Source organism: Coptis chinensis, chromosome 7, assembly GCF_015680905.1.
Source record: "Coptis chinensis isolate HL-2020 chromosome 7, ASM1568090v1, whole genome shotgun sequence".
NCBI lineage: Eukaryota > Viridiplantae > Streptophyta > Magnoliopsida > Ranunculales > Ranunculaceae > Coptis > Coptis chinensis.
In genome coordinates this window covers 6,803,606-6,815,000 of record NC_141462.1, presented here as the reverse complement: position 1 = coordinate 6,815,000, position 11,395 = coordinate 6,803,606, and the positions used below count along the sequence as shown (strand labels likewise).

The window sequence follows — 11,395 nt, the reverse complement described above, 5'->3', positions numbered from 1 at the left end:
CCTGAGACAGAGAAAGGTCTATCTATTTTATTTAGTTATTCAGTTAAACCAATGATTCGTTATGGGAGCAGATAGCAACCACCATTTCATCGGACATGCGTATTTTTTATTTTCCAATGGATTTACATGTTTTATTAATGGATTTTTTTTTGATGTAGTGAGTAATAGGCTCCGGTTGTTCACCGTTCAAGAATTCTTGTTTAGGCAGTTCATATCATCCATACATAGTATTTTGATCTAAGATTTAAATTCTTTCATGTTTCAGCAGTAGCATATTGTTCCATGGAGCTAAGGTCCAAAATATGAAAGAAACAAGTGTTTCCACGTCTGTACCACTCGGTCAATTCTGTTCCACTTAATCCCCCTTTCATAGCCACATATCTTTCCGGCTAAGGAATGGGAAATCTTTCTCTGTTACATGAATCAAATGTTTCATTTCATCAGGAAAAGCCATCTCTTTCTCAACAATGTCTTTGTCATTTGATCCAATAACGTTCCGTTTGATAGGAACAGATTTGATAAATACCGATAACTCGGATGGAGTATTAGAGCGGAAAGATCCATTAGATAATGAGCTATTGGTTCTAAGCCATCTCTGGCGATGAATCAACAATTCAAGTGCTTTTCTTGCGTATTCTTGATGAACCAGGCGTTTATATATAGATGTAGGAGAATTTTTTTGGGAAGTAAGAAGCCCTTTTGACATCTCTTGATCTGCAAAGAATTCTCGACGCGAAAACATAGAGACAAAAGGCTGATCTTTGAATAGGAAAAAGAATGGATCTGCAGGGTCCCAAATGAATTGATGGCTTATTCGAAAAAAGCCTTGTTCTTTGGAAGATCTATCTCGTGTCTGGTACTTCATGGTTCCACTCTGCAAGAACTCCGAATCATTCTCTTGAAGCTCATCCTCTTTATGATAAATGATCCGCTTGCCCCGAAATGACCTGGCCCAATAGGGAAATCCCAATTCATTGGGCCTTTCGATACAATCAAATAGATTGCCACAAGGGTGCCATATTCTAGGAGCCCAAACTATGTGATTGAATAAATCCTCCTCTAGCTGTTGTGGGTCGAGGGCTCCTTCTCCCTCCCCTTCTTCAAACTCCGATTCGTCTTTTTCATATAGAAATCTCTGATCAACAATAGAACAAGATCCATTTTGCATCATATCTAAGAGATTCCTTGGTTCGGACCGAAGAAGCAATGTCACTTTCGATCATTATCAAACCGATTTGCAATCTTTTTTCGTCGTGAGGATCCCACCGAGCGCCTTCTACTTCTAATAGGCCATGAACTAGATCAGAATCATTCTCAGCGAATCCATAAGAAGTGATCCCATTTTTTTCATCGGGTCCGGGTGGAGACCAAAGATCTTGAGCGACCGATCCGGCAGAATAACTCAAAAGATAAAGAAGTATCGTTAATTTCTTCATGCTCGTTCCAAGTTAAGCTTGAAGTACCATTTGTACAAATAAGAATCCCCCTCCTTACATGATTTCTTCTTCATATAGATAGATATAGGATCTATGGGGCAATTACTTAGAAGTACATTTTGTGCAAATGACCCCTTCCTATATCGATAGAAAAGGATCCCATGATCCTGAACCGATCTTACCTAGGATCGTAAATCCCAGGTTTGTTTATGAAGAGCGGATCGAATTGTATTAGTGTCTATAATGGATTTCTTCTGTGTAATACTAATTGATAGGGCCTCATCTATATAAACACTGATGTGTCCATAGAGGGAGAGAGATAGGAGTTAGAACTCGAGTACACCAGAAAATCCTTTACAGACCAGACGCATAGAGATTACAGAAATCGACAACCTTCTATCCACCCTATACAGAAACCAGTACTTGTCTTATTCTTCTTCTTCTATTCTTACTGTCAGCCGCCAGAGAGAGTTATATTGCTGTTCTAGAGGGTAGTCTGTTCTAGTGCAAAGTTAGGTTGCTGTTAACCATTGAATCCTGTGAGGAAGACGCCACTGTTGCCTTTCTGCACCATTGGAAAGGGCGAAATCTTTTCTTAAGGACAGCCTAATCCGCGCCTTGGTTATTACCTGTTATTCTGTCCTTGTCTTCTATTGTTTTCTTTTATCTGCTTACAACAGCAGATGCATGTGAGGACATGGGATTATCCGTCAAACTAGTTGACACTACTTCTGATAATCTTTGTTCTTCCAGTCCGGTTCTAATGCCTAATAGGTGTAGCTTGTCTGCTTCATTTTCTCGTGTTTTAGATACACTGATCTCAGCATTCTTGTGTGTTTTAGATACGGTTCTAATGCAAGGAAATGAAAAAAAAAAGTTCTGGAGTTATTTCAGAAATGAACTGTTGTGTACTTGTGTGTGTTTATGCATGGTGTACATGGTAAGAAGCCCATCTTCATCGGAAATAGCCTCTGAGCTCTGACTCATCTTGTTGATTTGAATTCTAATCATACTGACCTACAAGTATATTTATGGGTTAATTCGTTTTTGGCCCCACTTTTAATAGGGATTCAGCGTTTGGCTCCTGTAAGTTGCGTAATTCGTTTTTGGCCCCAGTTCTGTTAGTTGACTTGGTCAGCTTTAACTGCTCCGTAGGTTTTGCTCCTCATAATTTCAAAATGGCCTAAATACCCCTCACGCATGCCACACTTGTTTTTTTTTAACAAAAACTAATGACACGTGTCCAAATCCAACGGTTGGGATCCAAGGGTTATTAGTGACTAGCCGTTGGAGCTTTGAATGTTGCTCCCAACGGATATACTGGTCATCTATAAGTACTGGACCAATTGCGTATTGGTTTTTGCTCATGTCTGACTCCAAATCAAATAATACAATGGGGGGTAGTGAAGTTGTCATCATTGGTGCACCAAAGGTTTGTATTTTGTTTGAAGGATATCCCACAGTCCATTAATGGAGGAAGGGCTAAAAGCTTAAAAGTTATTTTGAAACAAGGGCCAAAAACAAAAACATATGTAAATGGAATGACTAAATTTCAATTTATGTTTGTTTTGCAGGTTTGTCAATTATGTTTTGAAGTTGGGCATTATGCTCCTACATGTAAGTACTTTGGGATGCATTGCCCTCGTGCTTGTTGCTGTGGCTTTATGAAAGTGGTTTTTGGTCGTGTTAACTGTGGAGAACAAGGAATTCTAGAATTCAAGAAGTTGAAGTGCTCGTTTGAGCAATGTAGTGTTGTGGAGTGGATCTACTTTGACAAAAAAGTTGAGAATGAAGTTTGCAACCTGTTGCAAAGAAGAATTTGTTTGTGTGTGAAGTGTGTAGCCTATGCAATGGGTGTCATCTACCTAATGTTTGTGCCAATAGTAATGCGTGTTAGTGTGTGAGGGATTGTGTCTTCGCTAATGTATTGCTATGTATTACTATGTAATGAAGTCTATTATCTAAGAAGAAATTGAAGTTGCACCCCTATATATATTACAAAAAGGGCCTTACAAAAACGCATCCAGTACAAAACAAACTTCATCCATTACATAAACACTGTAAGTACAGAAATCCTACTTCATATTGCATTCCAAGTTTCTACATTCATTACAACACCACACCAAAAGACAAGACATAACCAACCTAACCAAAAGCATTCATTAACTGAACCAAACCTAACCAAAAGTCATAGTTCGAAATGACAGGACAAAACAAAAGGAGCATATTAATCTGTCTTTACAACCCCCACAAAAGACCAGCATGTCTTTCCAACCAACCACCAGCATCAACATTTACTTGCTTAAAACACTCAATCCTGCAAAAACACTCATTCATTCAGTCACAGTAAATAAAAACAAAATCTGCAGAGCTTGAGGTGAATAAAAACAGTAATAAATAAACAGAATCAAAGAATCATGTACTGGTCACTTCTTCCTCTTTTGCTTGAGGTGAATCTGCAGAGCTTCAAACTCTTGTGCACACATTAACGCTTGCACAACCATCATTGGTTGTGTTTGTGTTTGTACTTGTGCTTGACTTCAAAGAGACTTGTGTAATGCATCTTAAACTTCCTTCTCCCTTAGCACCCTTATCCTTTATAGATTTTGTTTTAGGGATGATAACATACTCATCCACATACTCCTTACAATACTCTTCCCAAGCTTCCTTCTCCCAATCACATAGATCTTCACTTGGTAGTCCTACAGCCACCCTTTGTTCCTCTTTCTTGTCCCTATACTTATGGATATAAGCATGGACTTCTTCAATGAGAAACATCATGACCATGCTCATCCACATAAGCTCGGCAGCCAAAACCTCATCATCATGGTAGTTATTATAACCAAATCTAACAAAGACTCATGAGATGAGGTGGATATTCATAACCCTTATCCTTATTCTTCCCTTCCCATTTGATATGAGATGTGTGAGAGAGATATATTCAAAGTGAAATGTGTGTGAGTGAGATGTGATAACTAAAGAATGGTGTGAGAGATATCCTTATAGCAAATAGATGTGGGAACATTTAAGACATTTAATATTGGGTCAAAAAAAGTAACAGTTACCAAGTCAAAATTTTGAAAACCAAACTGAAGAAGTCCATGCTTACATTAAAAGGTAAAGTGGTACAAAGACTACATAAAACACATTGGGTATACATTAAAAGCTTCAATGTTAAGTATAGTACCTACTAAGTATAATCAAACAATAAAAATAATAAAATACAAATAACACTACTAAGTATAATACCTTCAATGTTAAGCATTATTGAGTAGAACTTGCTGGAGGGGGTGGTGTTGCTTGGCTTGACCTTGGTGGTGTGTCTTCACCAAACCAATAAGCCATTCCCCTACCACCTCTGCCTCTGCTCCCTCTACCACCCCTCCTCCCTCTACCTCCTCTTCTAGCCCTTAGAATACGGTCGACATTTGGCTGAGATTGCACATTGACCTCATCTGGCTGTGTCTGGTTCATTTGTGTTTGCTGCTGCACATTGACCTCATCTGGCTGTGTTTGGTTCATTTGTGTTTGCTGCTGCTGCACATTCATCTCATCTGGCTGTGTCTGGTTCATTTGTGTTTGCTGCTGCACATTCACCTCATTTTGTTCTTGACCTTCTCCTCTCTTTTGTCTCTTTTGTGCTTTGGATAAACTCTTAGTTCCACCTTGTTGTCTTCTTTCACATGTCCTCTTGTTATGGCCTGGTACATTGCATATCTTACAACATCTATTGTTTGAGGGTTTATCCTCGTCTGCATCCCTAATTCTTAGTTTTCTAGGTCTTCCAGATTTTCTCTCAAAGGGTGGAGGTAGTACTTCATTACCAACTTTGACCTAGCAATTGACAGACATTCATAACTAAACATTAGGGGTATGAAAGCATTAACATGTAAAGTAGGGTTCAAATATTTATTTACCTTATCCCACTCTTCTTCATTATCAAAAGGATATATATAGCCAAAGATAAGTAGCTTTAAAGGATTTGGACATTGTAGAATGAACTGCAATACCTAAATGCAAACAAGAAATGTAATGAACAAGTCAATTTGTTACTCATTGATTGAAAACAAAAGTAGTAAAAGTACATGTACTATTTTCTAATAACTAACACACTTATCGTGCTTGACTAGATCCTTGTGTTCTCCTTTTTCTAATAACACAAACTGCATGAATACATGGTATTCTGTCATCCGCCATACAACACATGTACAACTCAAACCAGTCATATCTACCACAAACTTCTTCTCGGGTCTTGATATTAATGACACAAAATGAGTTATGTTCAACTCCTTCAAACAAATCCTTCAACAAATCCTTGAACTTTGTATTTGTTGTACTTTTTCTCTATCTTATTTATGACTCCTTGAGCAGCTGACACTAAATCATCATGAACAAGTTCTTGTGAAATAATCCTCCTTTCATGGATCAACTTCATCACAGCAAGACTGTATTGATCAATAAATTGCACTAGTGGTTTATCTCTAATCTTCAATATCCAAGAATTAAAGGATTCACTGAAGTTATTGGTAATAGAATCACATTTTGTTGTGAGATCAAAATGTGACCTAGCCCAAGTGGATTTTGCTTCCCTCTCTAACCACTCCTTAGCTTCTTCATCCACAGCCTCTATCTTCTCCATATAAATATCATGATGACATTCTTTAAATGCTTCTGCTGCCCTCCAGCTCAAATCTCTTAACAACTCACCCTTAAAATTCACTTTAAAGTTTTTGTACATGTGTCTAAAGCAATACCTAAAGAATAATGACAGAATACATGCAAATAAGTATAATGTAAACCCTAAACAAATTCAAAGAATAATGGCAGAATACATGTAAATAAGTATAATGTAATTTATTATTGCTTAGATTGGAAACACTTCATTCACGACTTCAATGAGACCCCTTTTGTCTATCAGGAGATAAATGTCAATGGATCCTTGTGTTTGATCGGATGAGGCCTAAGCTTGCTCAAAAGCTTCTTCCATGTATCCCCATTCTCACCCCTACAAACATATATAGCAATTGGGAATAGCCCATTCTCGTGCATCTAAGGCCATGACACTTAGACAACATCCACCATATTTCCCTTTCAAAAATGACCCATCTAATCCAATCACAGTCTACAGACCATTGACAAACCCATCCAATGATGCTTTGTAAGCAAGTAAGAATCCAACAAACTCATCTGTTTCAAAGATGTTTGTACCAATTCACTACACTTACGATTCCTTTTCAATATCCGGTTTTTTCAATTCGGATACTACTGCATAACTAGACTCATAATTCCCATTTATTTTCTCAAACATCATGACTTTAGATTTCCAAGAAGTGTAATAAGATAACTCAACTCCATATCTTCTGAAAACTTCCTTGTGAACATCTATAGGCTTCATATTTGGGTGATCTCTAAGGAAATCCTCAAGAACTGTTGCAACCCATGGAGCTTTGGCTTGTACAACATGATTCTTTCCATCAGCCTCACAAGTATGAGTCCCCACATATTTCCTTAACTTCACAGTATGGTTGTCTGTTGTGAGACTACATGCTACCTTCCAAGTGCATCCTTTAACCATTTCTTGATCTGAATGGTCTTCACCAATACAATAAATTCTGTACCTCTTCTTGTCATTTTGCTTTTGCCTGAAACTGAATAAGTTTTGTATTGCCAAAGTCTTAAGAAATTTCCTACATTCTTCCATTGACTTCCATTGCATGCCAGGTTCTAGCTTCAAAACAAGTTCTTGTTTTACATCTTCATCCTCAACACTGTGGTATTGTTCCTGGTACAAGTTGTTTGTGCAGTTCCCAAGACTATTAATCACATCATCAGCTTCTTCTTCAAGATCTGTTGCTTCATTAACCAAGTCATCAGCATGTTCATCATCTTCTTTAGGTATGTAATCTTCATCTTCATTATCAGATGAGTGGGTACTTTCATACCTAGCTCTCATGTCCACACATGGACCACCAGCCTCAAACTTCTGAAAGTACCTTCCAGGTGCACCTTCATCTTCACTCTCATCATTCTGTACAACATCTTCACTCACATCACTTTGTATTGCATCAACAAATGCTTCTCCGGTTTCAAATAACTTCAAAAACTCATTCACAACATCTTCTAGGTTTGTTTTATCTCTTCATATCCATCTTCACCTTGATTAGTGTTATCAGTTGTGGGACTAATGGGAATTGGTTCATTTGGAGAAGCTTGGTTTATTGGAGAAGTTTGGTTTATTGGAGAGGAAAATCTAGGTGATCTTCTTACCTCAAAGTTAAGAATAGAGTGTTTGGTAGGTGTGCTTGGGCTTTGGGTTGAAACCAACTTAGACTTAGATTCTGTTGGAGGAGGAGAAGCTTGGTTTATTGGAGAGGAAAATCTAGGTGATCTTCTTACCTCAAAGTTAAGAATAGAGTGTTTGGTAGGTGTGCTTGGGCTTTGGGTTGAAACCAACTTGGACTTAGATTCTATTGGAGGAGGAGAAGCTTGGTTTATTGGAGAAGGTTGTATAACTGATGGAGAAGAAAATCTAGGTGACCTTCTTATATCAAAGTTAAGAATAGGGTGTTTAGTAGGTGTCCTTGGGCTTTTAGACTTAGAAACACAAACAACAATTGGGCTTCTTATATTGTTTGGCATTGGGCTTACTATGGAGCTTAGGTTTAGGGACTTCAGTAGGTTGCATCATATCTGGAGTGACCATGGTGACAAACAAATGAAACTTTTGATCCCTTTCTGCCTTAATAGTATCCCACATTTTCAGAACTCCAACATCATTGTAAATGGTAGTCAAAAACCCTCTACAAATGCAATTAACACCATTAATAGGAACATCATCCCCCACAGATTTGTGAATATCTTCAATGAGCCCCATATAACTCAATTCATCCCCATCCAACATAAGATGAAACTGATAACCACCATGATAATCTAGATATCTCATTCTACCGTGCACTATTTGAATCGTAAAACCATCATAGTGTATTACAAACTCTCTCGACCTCTTAAAGGTGAAGCCATAACTCGAAAAATGCATATTTATACTGAGAATCAATTGCATACATACACTAAGCATACAATGGGATACATATAAACACATAGAACATGCATACAAACACGGACATCATGATTAAATAAGCTTTTAACAATAGCAACATGCTAAATTTGTAAAATAAAAATATAATTAGACAAAACCCCCATTTTTATCGTTCAATATGCACAATAAACCCCTAATTTGATGAAAGTCGCAATTTTTACAAGAAATTGGGGCCAATTTCTTTGTACAAAGTAAAAATAGAACCTTAATTTGTGAAAGCCCCATTTTATGTGGTATAATTTGGGCTAATTTATGTTCAATTTAAAAAACCCCCAAATTTCGAAAGTAACTGTAGTTACAAAACTACCACTCAGTAATTTCTAGGGTTTGGTCCCCACATTCCTTATTATATTCATCATTTTCATGCATCACAACAACACAACAAAATTCCCACAAAATTACATGCAACACTAATATAAAGGTCATACCTTTCCACACAATTGATACAACTCACACCTGTTCCAACGAAATGAAAAGCTTCCTTCCTACTGACTTAATCGAACACACTATTTTAAAGGGTGCGATGTTCGATGTTTTAAATTTGCTTCACTTATACAAATGAGTTGAAGAGGAGATGAAGTTGATGAAGTGATATGATGACTTGAATGGTTTTGAAGTGAAGTGATATGAAGTTGATGAAGTTGATGAAGTGATGAAGTTGTATGGTTTTGGAGTGGGTTGGAGTGAGAGACAACAACTTAGTAAATGAGAGAGACGAGGGACAATAACTTGTTTTCACCCTTGTTTTCCCGCGTTCTCCACCACATTCTCATGATATGTAAAATCTCGTGATATGTAACATTTTAATCCAAGCCGTCAATGTTTGTAACATAGATACGTGCCACGTGGACTTTTAAATCGATATCATCGAAATGAAATTTGTATTGGATTTCAAAATCGAAATTTTATGAAACCAGTATTTCCGAGATTCACGCGCAAGTCACGTGAAGGGTAAAGTTGCCATTTTGAAAATATATTACGGAGCAGTTAAAGCTGACCAAGTCAACTAACAGAACTGGGGCCAAAAACGAATTACGCAACTTACAGGAGCCAAACGCTGAATACCCTATTAAAAGTGGGGCCAAAATCGAATAAACCCTTCCATTTATGTCAGACTGATTTTTGCATTATATAGTTTGTGTTGACATGACAGCAACTTGTTATTGACTTATTGGTTGTTATATCTTTATGCAGTTACAAACATCCAAATTCTTGTATGGCTGTGCTGTAAATGCCTTCGTGCTGAAAGAGAATTGGCTTATGGATTCAATTGTTGCCAATTCTCTAGTACCACCTGAGAAGTAAGTTTTATAACATTAGCGATGACTCATGCTCCTGTAATGATCAACTATTATTCAAATGATATACATATATTCACCTCAAGGCATGCACCTGACTTCGGCACGCCTTAAAAGATATACAAATAATTCTGAAAATGTTCTATTCGTTCTTTTTTCATGCATTATACCCGTACTTAACGCACATGGTGATATAACTTTTCTTTTATGTTCTTACCAGATACATGATTCTGCCCAATAATAACAGCAAGAAGCATCAGAGAATTGGGCAGCCAGTCCACAGTACTAATCTTACCTACATCTTCGATAAAGTCGGGATCATGCTCCATGGGAAGCACAGCTTTTGCACCAATATGGAAAAAATTGTCAAGGTTAGCACATACCAGTCGAATCTCTGCCTCTCCTTTTCGTGTTTTATCTGATACTTCCATTGGTTGTGCAGCATGGAGGTGGTCAGGTATTCAAGACTCTCCAGTGGTTGGTCCACGATCTCAACAATGGAAGGGTCTCTCTGGGAGCTATAGTAATTGAGGATGAGAATGGTGCATGTCGTCACTTAAGGCACTATGCTTTGGAGCAAAAGCTACCTATGATGGTTAGTACTGCATATTGCTATATAATGTTACAACTAACAACTTACAAGTATTTTCACCCCATCTCAGGTGGGGTTCCCCTGAGGAGAAAGTAACTACATCAGTTATCCTCAATAGTCAATATTAGTTTTTTTTTTTCTCATTACAAGTGAATCTTTTGTTGCAGCCAGCAAACTGGATCATAGAAAGCTTACTTTTGGGTAAATTAATTCCTCTGGACAAAAATGGCCCCTCCTTTCCTACAGCCAAAAAGAAGATTTCGAAACTCGCTACTATTATGGAATTAAGTCTGGAGATATAATGGTCATTTTCCCTTCATCCAGAACATGAGGTATTTGATATGATGGCCTTCAACAGATTCGAATTCCAATTTTCAAGGATGCAAACTAAGGCACTCGGTTTGCTGTTTATTGAGTGCATCTCGAATGAATTTCAAGCGTGAAGCTCTGACAAGCTGTCCCATGTAATGTACATTGTAAGATGGAATGTACACATTCTGGATATTTATACTAGTGCAGAAGGATCGGTAGGCCTTGAAGTTGACAGAAATGTAAAATTAATGTGCGAACAGTGTAACAAATAATGTATTCAAATATACTATATAATTTGCGCTTTTCAATAAATGTGGGAGTTCAGTCAAAGTAGATTCTGTGTTTTCTTGAGACTAGAGATCTCTTTGCCTCCTTTTTACTGGCATTTAAGCTTCGTTGCTCATTTTTTTCTAACAGTCATTCCCCAGGAACTTCTAAACATTCATCTGAACGCAAAATGCTTGGATTAGTGATTTAGTGGTAGAGGATATTTTTCATACCCTACAAGCGTCGGTCTGTGCGTCTGTTCAAATGCACCTGTTAATTCGATGACCCTTTTGGGCATATTGACCCTCAGAAAATAACTTCACAATCAAGCTTCACATGCTTGAAGAAATGCAAGGACTGATGAAAAACTAAAGGTAATTCACTAATTTCAAGA

The 11,395-nt window shown here is 37.5% G+C and overlaps 1 protein-coding gene across 1 annotated transcript; it reads left to right on the top strand.

The window, feature by feature from the left end:
• Positions 1-9,730: 9,730 nt before the first annotated feature.
• Positions 9,731-11,334, top strand: LOC147485638 (uncharacterized). The gene is made up of 4 exons (XM_086572676.1): positions 9,731-9,833; positions 10,051-10,201; positions 10,273-10,425; positions 10,590-11,334. The coding sequence occupies exons 1-4, from the start codon at positions 9,793-9,795 to the stop codon at positions 10,722-10,724; spliced, it is 480 nt and encodes a 159-aa protein (XP_086428802.1). The 5' UTR covers positions 9,731-9,792; the 3' UTR covers positions 10,725-11,334.
• The last annotated feature ends 61 nt before the right edge of the window (positions 11,335-11,395 follow it).

Coding starts and splice junctions, on each gene's coding strand:
- LOC147485638 (XM_086572676.1), top strand. CDS start 9,793: ATGGATTCAATTGTTGCCAATTCTCTAGTACCACCTGAGAA. Junction 9,834..10,050: donor TCTCTAGTACCACCTGAGAA/GTAAGTTTTATA, acceptor TGTTCTTACCAG/ATACATGATTCTGCCCAATA. Junction 10,202..10,272: donor ATATGGAAAAAATTGTCAAG/GTTAGCACATAC, acceptor TTGGTTGTGCAG/CATGGAGGTGGTCAGGTATT.